Source organism: Sebastes umbrosus, chromosome 8 (genome assembly GCF_015220745.1).
Source record: "Sebastes umbrosus isolate fSebUmb1 chromosome 8, fSebUmb1.pri, whole genome shotgun sequence".
Classification (NCBI taxonomy): domain Eukaryota; kingdom Metazoa; phylum Chordata; class Actinopteri; order Perciformes; family Sebastidae; genus Sebastes; species Sebastes umbrosus.
In genome coordinates, this window is record NC_051276.1 from 21682678 (window position 1) to 21705657 (window position 22980).

At 41.8% G+C, this 22980-nt stretch overlaps 1 protein-coding gene across 1 annotated transcript in view; it reads right to left on the reverse strand.

Moving 5' to 3' along the window:
• Nucleotides 1–1669: 1669 nt before the first annotated feature.
• Nucleotides 1670–22980, reverse strand: part of LOC119493261 (phosphatidylethanolamine-binding protein 4) — a 52833-nt gene continuing 31522 nt past the window's right edge. Inside the window, exons 5-7 of the mRNA XM_037778416.1 lie at nt 8581–8626; nt 7891–8007; nt 1670–1874 (exon numbers count right to left, since the gene is read on the reverse strand). Of these exons, the coding sequence (XP_037634344.1) occupies nt 1783–1874; nt 7891–8007; nt 8581–8626 (255 nt within the window). The 3' untranslated portion in view covers nt 1670–1782. The remainder of the gene's footprint in view (nt 1875–7890; nt 8008–8580; nt 8627–22980) is intronic.

Sequence of the window (22980 nt, forward strand, 5' to 3'; positions counted from 1 at the left end):
TCTGCTGCAGCAGCAGCAACGAGAAAACAAGAATGGAGACTCAAGTCATCATGCATATTAGATCACTTAGTGCCGGTTAGGCAATTGAATTGATTATACAGATTCCCTTTAATTAATGTAAGTTTGAATAAATTAAGAGAAATATTAAATGCCTTTGCCATATCATCAGGGGAAGTGAGAAGAAAGGCAATATAGTGAGCACCGTTGAACTACAGCTGTCAGTTTTCCTTAATCAGAATATTTCAACTCTCCTGACATTTGGAGTAAAAATAAACACATTCAAGGAAGCTGAGTGGCAAAACCCAGCTGTTTTGGCAGGATATCTTCCAGATATAAAGGAGAGAAAAAAAAACTGCACAGTGTATTTGGAAGTACAAATCTTGGCATTTCAATGGTGTACTGATGGATTCAAGTAGGTGGTTTTTGGAAGAATGCTCTCCCACTTGGCATGCCTCACAATGAGTGTGGAATTATACTCCACTTGCCAATTGTTAAAAAATGTGATTTCATAAGTCAAATAAGACGGGTAAATCAAGGTCAAGAGCGATATTCCAACTGACGGATACTTAACATTTGTTCAAAAGCAATGGACTGTCTGTCTAACTGTGTGCTTATGTGCATTGTTTTGGTTGTTTTGTTTGTGGCCGCGGCTGCTTTGACTGCTAAGTCGGGGGAAGCAAACAAAGCGGACGCAGGACAATTTGATCAATGATCTCCCAGAGTTCATCGGGAGGGCACATAGGGGTTTACCAAGGCTGGCTTAACCACCAAAGGAACAAAAAACCTCCATTACCTACTCCTGCCTAGCCCACTGATGAGACACCAAATTAGGGTCAATGAAACCACCAACTAAAGATTGATCATCAGAACATCAAAGTCCCTCATGTAAATCCAGCCTTTTCCAGACATCTGGGGTATTGATACAAACCCCTCCCAGAGGAGAGTTGCTGGTTAGAAACCAATATTCCTCATGGGGGGTACTCTGACCCACCCTCTACAAAGAAGTCTGAAAAGTATCTCCTCGTGAAAAGGGTTGAAAAGTTTATCTGCACCATCCTCTACAGACCTGCCAGGTAGGCCTCTTATGCAACTGAGCAAAGTTCAAAACGGGTTCATCATCCCAAAGTTACAGTCAAGGACACGTCAACCCGTTAGAGCTGCTTTTACTTTGAAAAGAATCAATCAAGGAACCTGAAAGCACCACGATGTTTCCAACTGAGGTAAGAGTGGTCAATGGAAATATGATAAACAATGACACAAACAGGCAAGTTCCCTTCACCCGACACACCGCAGGCCCTGTAGCCCCTCCCCCACCCTTGTCCTGTCACTCTGTGGAGTATTTTGGTTCAAGTTCCACTGCGGCATCCGGCTGTGTTGCGGTCTCGGTTTCACCTCCCACTTCCTTTTTTTGGCCCTGACGTGTTTCCGCGCTTGAATTAGAATAAACTCTTTCCACAACGAGTTGTGATATCAGGCCGTCTTCCTTCTCTTGTCGACGGCGTTCGGAAACTAATAAGAAATCCCCAGTGAGGTCAAAATCTATCTCCCAAATCCTGCGCTCTAGACCACGTGACAGAGATACAGGGCAACATCAAAAACCTAGCAGCTGGTGCAACACAAAGAGGAAATCTCTTTTCTAACTCAATGATAAGATAGAGGCAAAGAGGGCTGACCTGTTGTGAGCTTTGAAGAAATGATGCTGTTTAATTCAGGGAAAGTGGGGAAACATCTTATTTTATAGTATTTGTACTGACAGATTCTTCTTTCAGGCATCTGAGCATCTTAGTCTTTGTAGTTTTGGGTGAGAAACTGCAGAGTGGCCACAGGCTCTCCCAGATCAAACCTGGCGATGAAGGCCTGAAGATTCCATTTACCTGTAGGAGCATAAACAAAGAAATGTATTAGTATTACAGGGGAAATGTACTTAAAATCCATGTTTGTTTTCTGTCACTGTTTTGCAGATAGATCAAAAATAACTGAGCAATTTAACCTCACAAGTTTATTAGACAACATGTTTTTGTTATCCTAAATAAATTTAGTAGAGTCCTGAGTGCAATCTCTGGTGCATTACACGAGTGTTTCTCATGACCGCTCGGCCCATGTTTAAGGGATCTGAGGCCTAACTGAGCAGCACATGGCTCTGGGACGTGAGTCACTGAGAACAGCACTGCTGAAAATAAAACATGTTGCTGTAATGATGGAGGTGGGAACGCAAGGACGTATTGGCAAGAAGATATGATTCAATCGCCTGGACTGTTTTTTTTCTTCCCTCCCCTTTTAAACAAACACCAGACGGCCATCCGGCTGGTATGACAATATCACTTCTTAGATTTTGACAACCGCTGATTCCCTGCAGCTTCCCCTCCCTTTACAAAAAAAAAAAAAAGACAAATTCACAATTATGATTCCAAGGCAACAAAACCCTGCGTGCTTAAAACTTGCAAACTTCAACAGATTCTAGAGAGAGCGAGTGTCTGTCTGTCTGTCTGTGTCTTCACATGTTCGAGTGTACATACGACGACGCCGTGCTCCGCAATCCAGGGAATCGCTGACATTCTGGTATTTCCGTATGTGGAGTAATTACATTAACAGCTGCTCAAGAATAGCGTAGGAAAGTTAATCTTTTGAAAAGAAAGCCAGCTACTGAAATGATCCAAATCTGTAGAGAGAATGAGTCTCACAGTCGGGGGGGTTGAGTCTGACTCTGCCTGGATAGAAACGTTACTGCTTTTCACCTTTCACTGCAGCTGCTTTACAGGCCTTCGCCGTGGCTGTTTTCGCCATCAGGGAGCCACGTTTTGTATCCTGCAGCATCGCGGAGGAGATCTGGGAGAAGAAATACACTTTGCCTCCACCGCGCACATCAAGTGCACTCACCTCGCCTCGATACAGAAACAAATCAGAAGGATTCATTTACATTTCAGACAAAACGTCTTATTCAAGGCTGTGATTTTTCCGGCTATTTTCAGAATATATTATTGTATTTAACTTTTATTTACTTAGTTTTAAACATAAAAAGACAGTATTACCAAATTATTACTCAACTATTTTTGGGCTCATGCTCCCTTCTTGATCCTCGCTACATGTTTAGCTTATGAGACTGACACCTCGCTGTGTCCGGGTTTGCCATGAGGTCGGGTCAGGGTCTGAGCTCAGCTGGGGAAGATGATGAATAATAACTGGGAGATGAGCAGATGAGTACCTGAATCCTGCCAGGTCCCCTCTGTGAATGAGGATTGCCTGCAGAAAGGGCTCCAATAATCAAGCGAGGGCAATGGAGTTAAGTGACCTGCCTGTATGATAGGGCATGGCCCCCGTGGCCCCTCTGGCCTGTGCTCCAGTGGGAGATAATGCACCACCTCTGCAGATCCCCAAACTCCCCGGCATGTCCAGAACAAGGTCCCTCACCCCGTAGAGGTAGCACCTTTAAGGAAAGCTGAGGGGTGAGGCAACAAACTGAATAGAGGGATCTAGTCCCTGAGTCATGTGGCAGATTCTCATGATAGTCATGCCTCAATAGTCAAACTTTCTCTTTCCCTTTTCACAGGAAAAACCTGCCTTGTGGTAGTTTTAAGCATCATTTCCTCTAACGGAGAATGTCACACTGAAGATCATTTTATTGTAGACTAACGATCAGACGGAGAGTCGAAACCAGGCACTGCTTGTAAGGCTTTACACACATAATCCTGTCTAAAGCTGTGCAATCATTGGGCGCAGTCCAAAGTGAGGCAAATTCACAATATCTGGCGCTATCGCGCTGGCTGGTACCCTGCAAATGCCTAGACTTACAAGTGACCTTAAAATAGGCTGGTGTCTGTCTGTTTGTAGTGCGGAGACGTGTTTCTGCCTCTCCCATCTGCCTGCTCATGGAAAGGACAGATAGTGTGGGACCTGAGGGCGATGTTAAAGTCTTCCTGCCTCCCCTTTTGTTTCCACCTTGCTTCTCCGTCTGGGTATGGCAGGAAGATCAGGACTGCTGTGAGGTGACACAGAACTGCTACATTTAGTGGTGTGGGCGGTGTCCCTGTTAAACCTCTTATAGTGTCTCGAAAAATACTCAAAACCAAGTGATCCTGTTCAGCGCAGTAGAGTAAGAGGAGCCATATCAGGGGAAGAGCTTTACTGAGCTTTATCACACAACAGTCATAGTCATAATAATGCTATCCTCATATCATGAGGGGGGAAGTTCGTTGTGTACGTCAGAGGTCAGGGGTCAGCTACAGAGAGACGCGTCTCGCTCAGAGATGCTTTAGCGCCAGCGGGGCAGATGACTGCTGTGGAGGGACCTGGGTCGAGGAATGTTGTCAACACCGTTTGGCCGCCGATCTCAACTCACAGCCTGCCGTCTATAAAGCAGCCTACATCGTTACCAAATACTGTTACCTTGCCTTGGGACTGCACATTCAATCTTAAAGGCATATGTTGCATGTTGAATTGTATTTGGTTAGTATTCATCACCTGTCACATTGCAGGAAATAAATAAATGAATAAATTATTAAATAACCCAAACAATCAATTATCAGAATAGTTGCTGATTAATTTTCTGTTGAGCAACTAATTGATTAATCAACTAATCATTTCAGCTCTTGCTGCAGCTAATGGTTATTTCCATTCATTTATCATTTAGTCTATATTAGTTGTGAGAAAATAGTGAAAATGCCCATCACAATTTCCCACAGTCTGAGGTAACATCATCGAATTCCATGTTTTATCCAAAACCAAACAACATTCTCCATCCCATATGACAAAGAAAAGCAGCAAATCTAGCTTCTTGCTTTTGTAAATTAATTCATGTAAATGATCAATCGGTTATTTTCCTGTGGATCGACTAATTGATTAATTGATTGAGCTCTACTTTGATTATTCATTTCAGCGGTGAATAACAATACTACAAAGCTATTTATGGAGTTGGGGAAAACATCAAGAAACTTTTACCTCGAACCCGACAAGCATCTGTTAAAAAAAAATAAATAAAAAAAAAAAAAATACAACGAGCCAAAATTCAAAACGTCAAAGTGTTCCTTTAAGGCAGCCGACTCCTGGCGGAAACTCAGGCCTGCTGTAGCAACCAAATCCTGGCTCTCTTGACTCCACGCTGCTCTGATTAATGGTAGAGGCTGTGGGTGGGTGGTAGACATGGATCTGCCCATTACCACACTGCAACATTGCAAATGGCTTCAATTACTGTGGAGTGTGCTGAGCTGGCAGTAGGGGCTCTGGGAGGCAAGATGAGCAACGTGCACCATCCAGCAGCTAACTCCACTGTGATCCGTTCATTCACACAACATACACATCATCGTGCGCGTCCGCTGCCTTGTAATTTGCTACGAAAAAAATGGAAGAAAAAAAAAAAAGACGAGAACTGATCAATTTTTAATTTTCAGCCAATAATTCTGACGCTGTTCTTCTTGTGATCGTCACAGTTTTTGTTTATGATCAATCTACAGTTGAGGTCCCATTCTGGAGGCAGAGGGCTAGATGTGTGAACAGTGATTGTGCAAACTACTGTGTAGGCTGAAACAACACTAGATGGCCTCTCTCAAGGCCTCAGCTTCCCTACCCGGGAAACGCTAACACTGTTTCCCTTGACAAACTGACTCGGCGGCACTAAACAGTAGCAGGACATATTGAGGGCTTTGCCAAGTGGCTGACAAGTATCACGAGGGCCTGTGTGCCCACGCCTGCCCCCCACCCTGGCACAGGGGCAGCCTCCAGTCAGGGACAGCCTTCCTGAGCCAGAGCGAAGGGGATTCCCTACGATCACGCCCCTGTGCCCGGTGCCAAGAGCGCAGCCCCCCTGTAGTTCCTTGTGTAATGAACCAGCTGTCTCCATCAGTTCACTGACCCACATTCATAACCTTATCACAGGAGGCACATCGGACTCCCACGGATCCGCACAACAGCCCTGCTCCACCTCTCATTGTTCACCCCCTTTACTACTTAAGTGATGGTCAGAGATGAAAAGAAAAAAACAAATTTGCGATACAATTGAGTCAATGACTGCGCTACTGGAAGTGGAAAGCGATCATTAGGAGTCTCCCACCCACGACTAAATGCTCTCCCTTCGCAAATCACATCAATTAATGTCATGGGCTATGAAAAATGCTCTCTGTGTCATACCACATGGAGGGAGGACAGACGCTAATAAGTGAACATACTTAACGGAGGAGGTGGGGAGACATGGGATTCCCTCCGTTCCTCTTGTCTGTGCGGGAATACCGTGCTCGTAGCCAAGTGGAGGCCAACAATAATACAGCAGGTACACCACTGAATTCAACCGAACCAATAATAACAGTAACATTGAATATTTTTCTATTCACAAACCATGACTAAGCTTTCATTCTTAATGTCACGCAGCATCTATTTCCATTATGACCCTGTTTACAAGGGCAGTTATCCTCTCCAGAATTGACCCATCAAATGAGACATTTGATTATCCAAGAGGGAATTTCTTAATTTCATTTCCCTTGAATAGAGAGAACAGTTTGCAGGAGAGAGGAAGTGCAACAGCGGCGAGTTAAACTCATCCAGTAGATTAAGGATGGGTGGATCCACTCAGTTCAATCGCTTCATAATGTGGGGGCAACTACTGCATTGGAGCCGGCAGCAGAAAATGAGCATGCTCCAGTTTGTTTTGCACAAAAAAATATATTAAAATATTCTAAATAGCAGGCTATTATTCATGCTACTATTTCTTCACCTTAACTAGTTCTGACACAGTGAATACTATAACAATGCCTCCCCAAATGTGAGTTTTGGATAATCCAAAGTACATCTCTTTTGACATTTCTTTTTCCAGAGGTTTCAACATCAAACAGACCTCAGGCTAATATGCCTGGATTGTTTGCTGACATAGCTGTCAAAACTTCAAACAGCAGAGACTGGCAGCTCCGCTCATTCACGGCCGCAGCACTTGAAGTCTCACACCGCCCTGATCTCCCCTCAAATCACTGGCTGTGACCCGAGTAGAACAGACAGACGGGCACGCCTCCTGTGAGGTGCCGTGCCGTACATCCAAGTGCAGTTGCCCACCTCCGAGAGACTTTTTCTTCAGGGGGAGGAAAAGTCAGAAAGTATAAACAAAACAATACCTCTGCTTTCTGCAAGACAAACACTGTTGTCTTTTGAGTGAGAGACAAACTAAGAAATGATCTGATAAGGTTATAAGTTAATGTACACAGTTCATGTGTACCGACTCAGCTAACAAGACGTGGTCAGGCAGACTCGTGCAGGTGTGCGTGGGAGCCAAGCATACTTGTCTTCTTGACCCCGCAGGCATTAAAACTGCAGCAGACTTACTCACTAACCTCATTAACATTTCCCTTGTTAAGTTCAAGCACTTGGAGAAAAATCATCTTTCTGAAGCAACTCCAAACGCTTTGATTAAATACTCATAATTGTTTGTGAATTACGCGTAATGACGTGTCCTGAGAAAACACAGCCACAGACCAAAACCTGGGCTTAAAGGTGGTTGGATGCTGTCTGGCTGTAGTGTTTTGGGACATTATATAATAAATCAAATCGCTAATAATAGCAACTTCGGTCTCATTTGTTGAAACCTAATATGGAAACATTTCACCCTAAATAAAGGATTAAGCCCACTCAAACAAATGAGGCAATACCTAAATCAATCTAATGTTGTAAAAATCTTGCTACTGTAGGACAGGAAATAGAATAATCTGCTAACAAAAATACCTGCAGTAGCCTAGATCCTGATTTGAGAGGAAATGTTTGGGCCTTGAGTTTTTAATGCCTTGGTGCAATCTTTCTATTGCTGATTCAACAACTAACAGTTGGCAGTTGTGTTGATCAGTGTTGGTATATGATCGATGATACTGCAGTGGCCAACAGTGCATTGAGCTCAAAGTGCTGGTGAGCGAGAGTCATTACCGCGGGACGTCCTCTCCTGCTCGGTGAGTGACACCGGTGCATCTGGAGGCTGCTCAAACAACATGAACTGGTAGCGGTGAAAACCAGATTTCGCTGGCGGGGTTGGAGGATGATAGTCTGCGTGGAAAAACAAAGAATCAGAATCAGGAGAGCTGAGATTGGTGACATTACGTAGCAATATACGATTATCACAATGACGCAACTGAAATTTGGGCTAAATCTTTGAAATCCCAGTTCTTTCCATTCATTCATCCTCTTCATGCATCTGGATTATTTTTCTAGATTACAATAAAACAATGTCAGCTGTAGATCCATAATACTTGTAACCCTTAATTCCTAACATTCTTCAGTAGCTCTGGGTTGTGGGTAATAAGTGGGCTACAATTTTCCTTTGGATGAATCCTCTTTAATCTACACAAACACTGCAAGACAGTAAACACACCCAACTTTCACAACATAATACTCTCTCAGGGTTAACATCTGACTTTTAACCCTACTGTTGATGTTGTCTAATGTCTGCTGCAAAACAATGGCAGGTACTAAAATTACCCGTAGGCAAGGGGTCAAGAAGGAGCCACTTAAATGTTACACATATGCACAAATACTTAAACAACATAAATGAGTAAGATACATTTTTGTAATTAAAGTAAACCAAAATATAATGAATGGTCAATTGAAAACCATTCTTACCAGTGAGCGTTGTCCCATGTATCTCTCCTTTCTTGAGTTCATTGCCCTGGTGATTCAGACACAGAGGCGGTCAGGCAAAGCATTTGAGATTTATAAAGGACAGTTAAGTCAGTTCACTTTTAAAAGCCAAAATACAACTAAACATAAAAAGACTAACAAGAAAGAAAATACAGTGGGACATTACACTGCTTCATACAACATAATACCACTTTTCCCTTGTGCTACCACAGCCACATATTCTGCACTCCCTTAGCTCAGTGGTCAGTCCTTGAATTAGCACCCACTACCAACTAGAGAGACCATTTCAAGAAAATTTTATTTGGAGCCAATTTTTTTATTGTCTAACCTGCTAAATTTTGACATACATTGTCATATCAAAGGATTTTTTTAACAAGCATAGATTCAATAAACATTGAGACTTAGGTGATGATTGGGAAAAAGACAATAATTCTTCCCAGTAATCTAAAAATAAAATTCCCAAGCAAATTAAACCAGTGAGTGGATTCCCAGGTAGCAATTTCCCATATTATTAATTGTACATTAACTTCCTGTTGCCTAGAAACAGACATCATATCACCTGATGTGAAGAGCAGATATTTTTCATAAGCATTTTTCTACTGTATATTTGTCTGGTTAAACTCCCTCATCCCCAGCAAGCACACGCAGTCAGGCACCTCGCGCTGCAAATTGCACACAGGGATGTTTGTTTAATAGACTTGGCTGCTTACTGCAAGACGGCTGCATCCTTGAGTGGGAGGAAAAAGGACTAAATATGTTGTCTGTGAAATGGCCCAAAACCCACTTGAGGTAAGCATGGAAGTCCCCATCACAAGCATCAAATATCTGGTCTCAGGACCTATTTCTGTCCTCTTTTTCTCCACACACAGGCTCCCCCCACAGGCTGACAAAGGTACTGTGTTACTAGACAGCATGCAGGGACAAAAGACCTGCAGGACGATGGGCTTTTTCATCTCATCTCCTTTGATCCTTGAGCAGAAATTGATAAAATACAGTTTATAGTAGTATGGAAACATAAAGCCACATTTCTCTTTGGGGACTTTTCCATCTTGGGAATGGTGCAAACACATTTTGCATTAAGCAATATGATCTTGAAAAAGAGAATGAAAATGTTACACTGTTGGAAAGACAACTTGATCCCTCTATTTCAGTATCCTAATAAATAACTTCAGTATTAGTGTTTTGTTTATATTCTCGACAAGGAAATGGAAAGATTTTGTTTGCTCTCTAGTCATATGCGGAGAACTAGGAAACTGGACCGATCACACATGCTGTTTGGAGTCGACCGTGGTACATAGTGCCAATTAAAATGTTACAACTCTATTGTCATGAGTGTGTCTGTAAATCTGCGCCAGAATGACTGAGATACACTTTGTAATAAATCATAATTTCACCATTTATGTTTGACTCTTTCAGTGAAGACATGTAGCAGCAGTAAAGCATGTGTCCTCTATTGTGCATCATCTCATGTATAATCCTGTAACTGCTGTTTAGGAGGTTTAGCAGTAAGTATTAGAGAGCAGAGCACCAGTGTTTACACAGCCTGGTAAAATTCAGAAGATTAGTTTCAACTGTGAGTATCTTCATCCACTGATCAGTGAGAAAAAAAGCTTTATTTAGAAATAGCAAGAGTCCTGCAGCCTGCAGGATCCAAACCCATTGCCATAGCAACAGGTAGTCAACATTTGAGCGTGCAACATTTTCCCACATCTTAATGCTCGGCTCTCGCTCGCTCTCCGTGGCACCCTCTGCCCTTTTTAATTTCATTACAATACAAAGAGTACAAACAAAAGCAAATGAATGCGATATTGAAATTCAGCCAAACAATGAAAGGCAAGTCAATCATATGCAGAACTCACATAAAATCAAGTGTACTAATATTCACAATCTTGAGAATAATCAGTATTGTGGTTATGGTGGTTTATCTATATACCCGAGCAGAGCTGGTATCACGGTAGCTGTGACAGGGCAGCTCAGTGTTGAGGTCGCTGACTCTTGGTGCTCACTGGGGAGTGACGGACTCGCTCACACTAATCTACAGGACATTCTCACATGGTGGGCGGCCTCCCTCCGGGACCCTGCTGTGGGGGCGGGACACAGGGCGTGAAAAGTTCTGACCACTAAATGATTGACAGCTGCTCACTGTGTTAATTGTGTTTTGTGTATTAAGAAAGGTTCACCAAAAAGCATGGGGTTTTAGGGCTAATATGTGTATTATTTTATTCATGCAGAATATTTCTTTTATAATTAGAAATACAGTTACAAAGTTTAAATGTTAAGTTGCTAAATTTTTGGACAAAAATAAAATGCAACAACAGCATGTGACTCCAATGATTCAAGTGTTATTTGAGTGGTAGGAATCCATTGTAGTTCAACGTAATTAAATTCACCTAATGCCTCTCGACCCTGGCGAATGATTTTCTTGTTAACCCCACCCATGCAAAATCTGGGAATGATGATGTCATAAATTAAGGATATAATATGATTTCAAGGCTCACAAAAGATCTATTGTTCCCACCAATGAGCTGGTGAACAAGCCCCGTACACGGGTATCTCATTTAAGTTATTTCAACTAGCATGGATGACAGATGTCATCGCTGCTTGCACCATATAAAGTTTTCATATAGTAAATCCATCACAGCTTTGTTAGGGGGAATCAAAAGCCACATAGCGCATTGATGAAGTTAATCTTTGATCAATGATATGCTCAGCTAGGATGATTCTCTGAGAGCTCAGGGTTTGAAAAGTCAAAAGCGTTGAGACTCCAACACCCCAGACACTGGAAAGCTGCCCAATAAAAGAAAGAACAGTATACACTTTATACACTAAGGATAACTATCTTAATATGGATACCACGTCTAGTGACAATAGAAATCCCAAAAGAATGAAACCTGATGGATGTCATGAGAAAAGTATAACATAGTTATTAAATTATGGTTTAATGACTAGGAAATAACGATGTAATAAAAAGAGTTTGAGTGAAAATCTGATGCAAAATAAGTGTGTTGGTTTCTTGTTACTTCTTATACTGTTTCCTCCAGTACATCATACTATGGTGTGCAAACATTATACATCAATTTCACTAAACATCACACTAAATGGTGCATCTCTTTTGCAGTACAACACATACTGACCAACTGCAAACTGCTGTTTTATTTTTGGATGATCTGTGCTGGCCTCGAGCTGAGGATCAAAGTTACATTACATAAGGCAGAAGTCAGAGAAAACAGTAGCTTGGATGATTGTAATTGTACAGTATTGTTTGCTGACAGTACAAACGCAAAGCACAGCATGTAGACATAAAGTATATCTCCACTGATTGTCTCTGTAAGCAAACAGCAGAATATTAAAATATGTATCTTTACCACAACAGAGCACTGACGTCTGCTGTGTCAGTGTTTCAACTGTTGGAAATTTGCAAGTTATGTCATTTCAACAGCTGAAAGTTGAAAATCACATGAACTGCTTCATTATCTATGCAGTTACCAAGGAACCCACTATCAGTGTGTTTCTCATCCGGGCGCTACATTTTAAATTCATATGTTCATGAGTCACATAATGCCTTCTAGGTTCAATCATTCATAGAGCAGAATTTATATAATACCACCTCTAATGTTGTGGTCATGTTGTATATTTAGTAACGTTCTGCACTCTTCTTTAATGTTTATTCACATTCACAAAGTGCTCTAGTGTTTGCTCTTTAAACTCTTCTTGTGTGACAGGTATACAAGTTACATACATACATATACAGTATATCATATACCAGGGTTATATTATACAATTCTGAAATTGAGAAGACAGAGAGAAGCTCAGTAGTTTAAAGCACTGTTGCAATGACAAAGATGCTGCACTTATAATATGAACATTATGCAAAGTATTGATCTGAAATCAGTGTGACTAGATGACATTGATTAAGAATAATTATTTCCAGCAAACCTAAAGCCTTCACCATCATCACACTGTCATTCATGACAACAGCAAGGAGGTTTGGTGCCGATCATTTAATCTATAGTTATCATAAAGTCTTTTTTAATTGATTTAGTTGAAAGACAAACCAAAGATGTTTTTATTCAACCGTTAATGAAACAAACAGAGAATAACACAAATTAACTGGGTTGAGTTCATGTGAGAGTTAATAAGTCAAACTAAATGTGACTACGCTTTGCATCCTTGTACGAGGGGAATACCCATTCTTGTGGCTGTGATAGTGAATCACACTCTGAGCAGTGTGGGAGAGGCAGAAACTGACAAGAGAAATAAAAACCGAAAGCATCAAAATGTCTTTTTACTGTTTTACATACTTAACAGAAAAGAACAACATACCGTGAAGCGTAAAGGTGTGCCATTATTTCAAGTGGAGAGCATCACTTTTGATATAAGAGACTAAGAACCAGTGAGCGATAAACTGGAGTGGGAGAGGAATTATGGCACGTCAGTCGGGGGATGCCTGGACTTTACATAACGCTTTGCTTCAGTTATCAAGTCACTCATACATATCAAATTGACATAGCTGGAAACTGTCCAGCCATCTACGTATATATTTGTGGCAGCAGGGGGTGCAGTGAGTAGGGACACCACCTCTCACATGGAGGGTCTCAGTTCATGACTCTGCAGCAGGAAACGTGTGGTCTGGTAAATGGTCCATGAAAAAGACAAGAGTCCCTACAAGCTGTTGTATAGCGGACCCTGATCTCTGATCTGCCTGTGGAGGGCAATCATGGCCAACAGTATAGAAAATTCCCATACGAAGAATTGATTAAATCTATCACCCATTGCTTTGTTCCTAAATTAAACTATTTTCACTGAAGGTTTCCTCACCATCCACCACTTTAGATCTAACTAGTGTTAGTCCAGCTGCGGTGTTGCGGACACTTCATCCTGCCTCTCCCTGTTGTTCGTCGTGGCCCAGCTTGCCTTCATGTTTTACTGACTCTATTTCACACTCTGACTCAGACAAAAGCAGAAAGAATCCCGAACAACCTACACGTTATGAGCGATGAATAATTCTGAAAATCTGGAAAAAAAAGCAATGCAGCAGAGCTTTTTTTTCTTCTTCTGTGGGTCACGTAATAGCCTGACACTCCAACCACCAATATTCAGCGCAAGCATCTCTCGCTCTCTGTTCCAAGTGAAATGCAACCGAGTAATCCACCCAATAAATCCAAATTAGTTCAGAGTTTATAGCGGTATTATTAGCATCATGAAATTCTTGGAAATGATTATTGATGGGACACTGATGCACCTCCTTTGGGTCTAAAAGTGGCCATCTAGGTAAACTTGAACATTAAGCTTGATATTATACATGAATTGTTAGCTCCTCTAGGCCTTAAAAGGGAAGATGAGCTGTGTGTTTGTATAATGTGTCTACATAACTTCCGCTGGGAATCCTCTGACAAGAGGTAGGAGTCCGCGAGGAGGTGGTGAGTAGGTGCAGGGGTGCGGTCTCACCAGGAATACCCACTTGCCCAACAACCCTTCTCCTTCTCTGTGTGGGTGAGTGCTTCCCTTTGTCAGTTACTCATGCACCTCCTTGTATATACACACCACTTCCCTCCTCCTCCCTTGCACACCCTGTAAACCCACACCTACGACAATCAGCACCCACGTCCTTCTAATGCAGCTCTGAGAGCATCGTTCTCCCTTTTACTTGCAGTCAGGCTAACAGACGGGGAGAGAGAGCATGACAGATGGTGTTCACAGCTCTATTTCTGAGGCTGGACTTGTACCGCCACAGCCACCCCTCCCCCCCCCTCGCCTATTCCACTCAAGCCAAGTGCTTATGACTGCCTCCTCATCTTCGCCTCGGTAATCAGCCCATTCATTTGCAGGGTTATTGTGAATTAAAAGTCTGTGTCTCACAAGGAACCTCACCGTTTACAGGTTAAACACATTTTTTTTCTCCAAGAGGAATCACTGCTCAACTCGGAGACTTATTTATCCAAAGGAAGAGAAGACATTGAATTTGTGTTCGTAACAACCTAATTTCTGCTAGGATTTCAGTGTAAATTGTGAATTTAAAATGAGTGGGTGACAAGATTCTCTAGTATAATGAGTGAAAAAGAGACCAGCGAGATCACCTGACTCTTGAGTTTACTAACAGAGTATGCAACAATCTACTGACAAAAGATTTAGTGACTTATATAACAACTGAGAATACTTAGTTACTCACGATTACATGTTATTTTCCTGTCATATGAACACCATCCACCCATGCACTGTCTAACCCACTTATACTGTTCAGAGTTGCAGGGGGCTGGAGCTTATCGCACAGCATACACTGAGCGAGAAGTTAGGGACACTCTGAACAGGTTTGTCTCAATTTATCACAGGTCTATCAATCCAAGCTGTTCCCCCAATTCAGAGACTGGTTCGTCTAAAGTGGAAAACAAAATGTAAGAGTAAAACAGGAGTTGTCTGTAAAAGCAAAAAGTGATGTCTTTAAATGCTTACATGTGTAAGAAACAACTTTGTTGACTGCAGCTCTGCTATGAAGCAGGTGCTACAGGTAGAATAGGTCCAATGTCAGATGCTTAAACCCCTGAGACCCGCGGGATCGCCGACCTACGTTACCGCCTTTCAGAGGATGTAGCAGGCTCATTTTTAGAGCCAGAGTGAGCTTGTCGGGAAAGAGGCTAAATAACACTCCAGAGTTAGGCTAAATTTTGGCGAGGCCATTTTCACAGGTGTCCCTTGACCTCAAGATATGTGAATGAAAATGGGTTCTATGGGTGCCCACGAGTCTCCCCTTTACAGACATGCCCACTTTATGATAATCACATGCATTTTGGGGCAAAAAAATATTCAGTTTTATCATGCAGTACAAATGTGTTATTTTCGTCTATTCTAAAAATGGTGTATTTGCGTACTGGGTCCCTAAACAGTCTTGGAATTGGAACTTTACAACCACAAAGTAGAGACCTAGGGCATTCAGAGGATGGATGGCATTCCTAGGTAGACTGACAATAAGGGGGTTTCTGAGCAGTTTCAGAAGTGCTCGCCATCCAATCGCCGAAAAATTTAATTCTTGCAGAAATCTTAAAATGTCAAAAGTTTTTGATACCAAATCACAGCATGGCTTTTTCTATGGTGTTCCTCAAGGTCTTAGTGTCTTAATGTGGTATTTTGGAGGAATTATTGATATTTTTTTTAATCAATTCTCGAATGGTAAAAAATGGTTAAATTTAGCACCAAATGTGTGTAACGAATGGTATCAACCCAAAAACTGCTGCAACAATTTATGAGATACTGTATAAGTGAGCATGGGAATGACCATCATATACTTCTATCATTGTTCTAAGCCCTTATACACTCTCAAAATGTATTTTAATTAATGAATTAATTCATGTTAATTACAGATTTATGACTAGAACAAACTTGACCCTCAGTGCTCGATGCAAATTAATCTTCAGGTTCCCAGTTTTCAGATGATGTACACCACTTAACACATATTGTTGACCTGCTATCTCCCCCAAAAGACCCCTTGGACCTCCCTAAAAAAGACAAAAACAGGTTTATGTAGATCTCAGAGGGTTAATGCTGACTCTATGTGCGCAATATGTCTAATATTCTGCAACCTGGACTTTATGCGTCTGGTTATCAGGCCTCCCTAACATTGGCTGATCATGGTAGCACCAACGGGCCACTCTGTGTTATGTTCTGGGCTGCTCCTCAGCCTTCAACCATCGGCCCCTCCTCGAGCCCTACATGTATATGGTCATCCAAACGATGCACCACGCCTGTGCCCACCGCCCTAAAACTGCAGGACAAAGTCTCTGCTGACGTTCAGTAGAGGCTGGACGTCGATGCATTGCCCTGGATTTGGTGGCCAGGAAGAAGCCAGGCAATGTGCAAGGAGTTCTAACCTGGACACAACCAACTTAGACATCATTTAGATGCTCTGCTCTCCACCGGAAAGTTACACTTTCTCTCCAACACTTCCAACTGGCATTTGGGCAGGCATCATTCCCAGGTGGTCCTCACAGATCTTGAAACAGCTAGTCAACTTGGGTCAGGTTCGACATGAGCTGTCAAGCTGGAGTAAAATCTGCAAGGCCCAATAAGTCTGCACCATTGAAGCCAGCTGCAAATAAGCATGTATTCTGCAAACAAGGGTCACCTTGGCCTCATAAAGTTGAACAAACTGTTCAACTGTGTGGTATAGACATGCCAAGGCCATTGTTAGGAGCCACCTTTCTACCATCCTACCAGCCAGGACCAGGAACACTTCAGAGACCACATCTACAGGGAGCTCTACTGTGTAGCATACCACCATGACTGGTCTATGACTTTCACTCAGGTTGAGTCTCTGTGGACTCAACCTGCATGGTCTCAGACTTCCCTAGAGTTATTTATTGCTTACTGATTTCTATTACCATCGACAATGGCCCACAGTTCATCTCTGAAATTCCCAGAGGAAAGGGGCATCAAACCCACAAACCCACTCTGTAACTGAGGCAAAACAAATGTGAAGAGACTGAACCAGGTGTTGAAGAATGGCATCAGAGTTCAGCTAACAGATGGCTTCACCATTTCAACTGCACTGCAGACCTAAGCTACATCATATTTCTCTTCTGGAAGGTGCTCTTCAAAAGCTGCTCTGTGGCCTACGCAGGTCACGAAGAGCTGGGACCTGCCATCTTCTTCAAGATGGCTCACAAACAGACGTTGGCAAAGCCCAGTACTGCATGAACTAGGAGTGATATCAGCCTTTATTTTATAACAGGCAACCTTTACTTCTCGGTTGAGCAGCTGGTTGATGTGTGTGGCGGTTGTAGCTAGGTATGCTTTATTCATGTTTTGCAAAGTACAAGTAGTGATGTAGTTGCTCACCCCTACTCCCACCTCCCATCAAAATTGGGAAAATATAAGAATAATTATGAATCAAACTTAATTAATTGTTTACACACACATAAAATAAATAATACTTCATTGGTTAAATTCCAATTTTCGCACAAATTTGTTTTAATCATCAAAATAAACAGCTAACTGTCCTCTTTTTTAAAAAGAATAAAACTGATAATATTGACCCCTATTAAATCAAACACAATCCTAATAATATTTTTTTTTCTGGAGTCTCCAGTATCGGTAAATTAGCCTGTGTTGTGAAAAAGCCTAATGGGCTTGAGTCTGTGTTGATTGGTTGGTAGAGCAACCTAATGGTGATCAGCTGAGCGGGATGGATTGGCCTCAGCAGGACAGGGTGAAAGCCAGTGGGGGAGTCACCCATGATCTGCTTCAGTGCATCAACAAATTAACCCACTTAACAATAGCCTGCTGGACTAATGGCTTTAGTAAAGAAACTCATTTGGCTTTGGTAATGAACTGAGTTGGAAACATAAACAGTCCAGTTATTAAGTGAACTCCAGCCATCACTGACATCACCCGACACACTGCCATGCACCAAACCTACACTACGCCGGCCGTGCTCATTAGTAGGGGAAGCATACTATTACTCAAGTCACTGACTTAAGAAACTAGCCACCCAAAACTCATTATCACACCCATCTATTCAGTCTAATTTGCATAAATTACAAATTTGTCTTAACAAAGTGGCCGTGCCGGGTTGGTCATCTCATTCTCGTAGAGCAGATTGGGCCTAACAGGGCAGAGTACAGGCCACAGTGAGAGCGTTTTAATAAGATAATGTCATCCAACCTGGGTGCTGCTGCCGAGCCCTTACAAGTGTGTGTGTGTGTGTGTTAGTGAGTATGGGTGCTGATGAGTCTGTACTTTAGTACTGTTGAGGGAAGCCCAAGCGTGAGTTCCCAAGGTAACAGTCGGTTTGAGTGGGGGCTGGCTGACTCATTTGAAGGGAATCCTGGAACCTGAACAAGGCTGCCCACTCGCCCCACCCCCAGCTTCATCAGCACAACAAGCAAACAAGGCGCTGACATGTCCCCATGTAGGGCTTCCCACTGACGGGGGTGGCACTGGAAAATCCCAGCCCGAGCTTGCCTACAAGTAGCATCAGAAGACAACGCACACACAAACACGAGGCCTCGCTGCTCCACGGTTACAGCGGTTTCCAGCGCTAGGAACAGACATCCATGGAGATAGTAAGTGAATAGGTTGTAATAGAGGCTGTGTGCCTACAAATAGGTCCGGGCACGTGCTGGATTTTGATTAATACATGAGAGGATGGGGGAGATGTAAGGGGGTGGGAGAGGAAGAGGAAGATTAAGCTTATTAAAACAGTCAATGGCACAGAATTAAAACAGTTTGAACGGTGACACAAAATAAATGAGTATTGAAACCTTGTGGGCCTGGGCATGAAGGAGGAGGAGGAGGAGGAGGAGAAAGAGAAGTGAGAGGAAGAGGTGGAAGATGAAGGAGGAGTAGGTGGACAAGAGAACGAACTCTTTGCCCACACAATTAATCTAATTATTAATAAATTAAAAGAGATCAACAGGCGTGTAATTGACCACTTAATTAGTTCAAGGTCAGTCTATTCTTTTGACTTTGGAAGGACGATGGCGTAACTAGACGGGGAAATTTGGGTGAAATATCCCCCGTTTTGCAATGATTAATAAACTAATAAAGCCACAAGTGTTTCCACACAGATGTGGCATAGTTTTCTAAATTTACAATAACTGTTTTAATGTACCATTAATCCAATATTGTGTTATTCATAGAAAACTAAGGCAACGTACTGTTTAAAAACTGAATAATAATTTTAGAAACTGGCCATCAAACAAAAACCGTACATGTAGTCAGTTATCCCTGCTGTTAAGAGTAGCCATTTGATATGCTTCTGTCCGCGGTTATCTGTTGATAACACTATAGTTCATTCAGTGTCTTTAGTCATTAACAACTGAGAGCTGGTACAAAGGGATTTAAGAGGCAGCATTACTGTTTTGAATCGCTGGATGTTTAATTCTTCTATTATAATTGAGGTAGGAGCGAGACAGAGGTTATGGTGACTGCTGGAAACCTGTCCCACTTCACAGAAAGGTTAATGAACCTTACAAGTCCTATGGGAGATGGAGTATGCTGTTAATTTGACAAACGTGGGAAATAAATGCTTTTATGCTTTTATTGACGGTGACCAATAGCGGCCTTTGCTGAAATGAAAGGTTTTAGTCTTTTGGGTGCTTTGCTATGAGGCAAAACAATAATGTGGAATGCATTTGTTGGAAGAAACTAAGTACATAATTGTTTGAATAGCAATTTCAGGCCAAAAAGCATCTTCATTATTAATTCCTACTTTTGGGGAACATATACTGCGCAAAAATGTACAGTAACCTAATTCATGTTATGAAACATCTGCCTTTATTCTGAATACATTTGCGGCAATGAGGGATTTTAAAAAGCTGTGTTTTTAAAATCTACATATTTCCACAATCCATTTTATGCACCGTTGGTCTGGGTTGCATTTTAACAGGGCACCGAGGGTATAATATACTGACAGCTCGAGAGGAACATGTGCAACAGTGTTGGCGCTAACCTGAATTGGTCCGTGGGTTAGAGGGAATCATCGCAAAAGGTGGCTGTGATACATCAGGACAGAGGTTTTAGGCACAGGACCAACTATGTATACCGTGTGCATGATTAAGAGATTAAATGGATAATCTCCTTCCCATTCAAAGAGCCTGACGGAGGCAGGGATCTGGTTTCACAAAGATAGACTTTCACCATGGCTTAAATCTCACCAACAGTTCAGATAGACATCCAAGTTCATCAGCTGCTTTAAGCCGTGTAGTTTTTGATGCTCTTAGGTGAAACTAATTCTCTGGATATGGATAAATCTCAGTAAGTCATGACTCTTTTTCAATTACAAAAACATGGAAATCTTTCGAGAAGAAATAAACAATTAAGAGGTCATTTTACAAAAATCTTCATACCAAAATTTGTAATTGGATAAAAAGACAACCGGTTTTCTGCCCCTATGGTTAAGAGATGGATATCTTAAGTTTGTGGCGATCTGTAACTAAGTTCATATACTAAAGTACTGCACTTAAATATAATTTTGAGTACTCGTACCTTACTTGCGTATTTTCATTTTCTGCTACTTTATACTTCTACTCCACTAAATATGTAACAAATCGAATGCAGGGCTTATGATGGGAGTATTTCAACATTGTGGTATTGCTACTTTTACTTAAGTGAAAGACAGGAATACCCCTGATTTTAAGTAACTCATACTAGCTGATCAGAAAACTCAAACCGGTTTGATTGTTTTCATGGCTAAAAGAAACCTACGCTGACAAGAACACGGGTCAAAACACTTTTCAAACTGTTACTTTTTGCCCTATTTCAGGTAGGTCATATAAGCATGGGTCATATTAAATGGTTAAACAAACCATCAATGCTGTCATTTTTTAGGAGAGGACAGTCTCTAGCTGTCAGCAGGTGCAACTGTTACAAAGGAAAGACAACTCTTAGCTCTTTTTAAGCCTTAAGTTCCCCTCCAGACACGTATAAAATATGTAAAAATACTCTGCTATGATTCATATTTTGTATAACATGGTTATCCCACATAAAAAGTAAAAAAAAAAAACTTTAAAAAAGGGCTGGAAGCACATCTATTCGTTCTCCCTCATTGATAAATTCTGGATCTGGCCGCCCACAACCACGCGCATCAAGATGGAGCTCTGCGACCGGCTCACTCGACCTCACCTCGACTTCTGGTCTATTTTCTCCGTTAGAGGAAACATCAGAGAGATTTAGTCATACATGTTTGGCTCAGATGAGGAGTCTGTTGTGCAATAAAATCGGCGACTATCACATGAATCAGATTGTGTAGTTAGCATCTATTGGCATCTAAAGTTTCAGGATTCTTTGCCGATGTTGTATCGAGGACCGTTTCCCTGTCGATAAGTGTCGGCATTGCGTATTAGACAGCGATTGGCTTTCGAATTTGTGATGTACCAAATCTAGCTTGCTCAGGGTACGTTTGAATTTCAGATTTTAGTAGAGGAATGTAAAAACACTTCTTTAGTGACAAACGTTTGCAGAGATACAAGTCAGTATAGTCAAGGTCAGACATTTCAGGGGACAAAAACATAAGAAAAATACATTTTTGAGTGAAGGGAATCTTTAATATCCGTCTTTATTCTTGAGCAGCTGTTTAACTGGTATTAGACTAGTCTAAGAGCAAAACTAAGACTGTCCTAACCTTATAGACCAGCCAACATATCTTCATGAAACCGGCCCTGGTCTTGTTCCTTTTGATACCCCTTCTCTTCCGAGCCAACTCGCTTTCTCCGTCTCTCACTCTTTCTTTCTCCCAGCGATACTATGGGCACTGTTTCCTGTGCCTGTGCGCGCAGTGTTTGCCAGAGGAACACACAAGAATCCGACTCCACAATCCCTCTTAACCTTTGACCTTGGCTTATTGTTACCTGTGAGCAGCACTGTGGCAAACATGTTGTACAAGTACTGCACAGCCCTGCAAGCTGTTTGTGTTCTGCAAGTATGGAGGGCAGGGGAGGAGGGAAGGAAGAGAGGGAGCTATTTAATCCCCCCCAAAGGAACTCCCCTCTCAACCCGTATCGTGAACTCACAGGCAAATCGCGTTGCTGGAAGGCACACCACACACACACTGCTGTCTTTTTAATTTCATCAGCTGAAAGAAATCTATACAGTGCTTTGGAATCAGACTGAACTGCGGAGAGAAGTGAACTATACAGCACCCTGGAATGTAAACAGGTTTCTCACCAAGTGTAGCATAAAAATACCACATTGTAACAAACCTCTTGGCTATGATAATGGTCAATAGTACAGATCAGAGGTCTTGGTAGATTTTATGGTTGTTAGTCCTACAGCATATCAATAAGAACAAGTTGAACAAATCCAGGGAACAATTCAGAGGAAATGCAGCAATGGTACACAAATTATTCAAGTGTAACACGGATAACACGCCGGCTTCTACTGAAAGCATTGTATTGATAGTGGCTTTTTGCTCACCATTATGAAAAGCATTATCTCCTGAGAATATTAGGAACGCTGTCATTAAATCCCATGCTGCTTGGTTAGGAGCAGATACGGGCTGTAATCTGCAGAGAATGGACTCATCTCTTGTGCAATTTTTTGTAATTGTCAAGTATTGAAGAATACACGAAAAAATAGGAACGATTATTATTTAATATTCATAAAACTGAGCACACATCTACATATAATTGTCAAACCTCCATCACCAAGCTTTGGTAACAATGATGCCCAGAGTATTTTTATAAAAATCATGGTAGATTCCAGCTGCACTGTTTCTGGCATGTGAGTGCACTTTATTTTATTATACAGAATCTGAGATGCCATACCAGTTCTAATTATTTGTTCATTATACAATTTAGTTCTTTGTCCTATTCTGCCGTTTTCTAATTTTATAGTTTGGTGCAACTTTTGGAATACAAACACTCCTAATCAGTACGTAGAGTTAGACAGGCC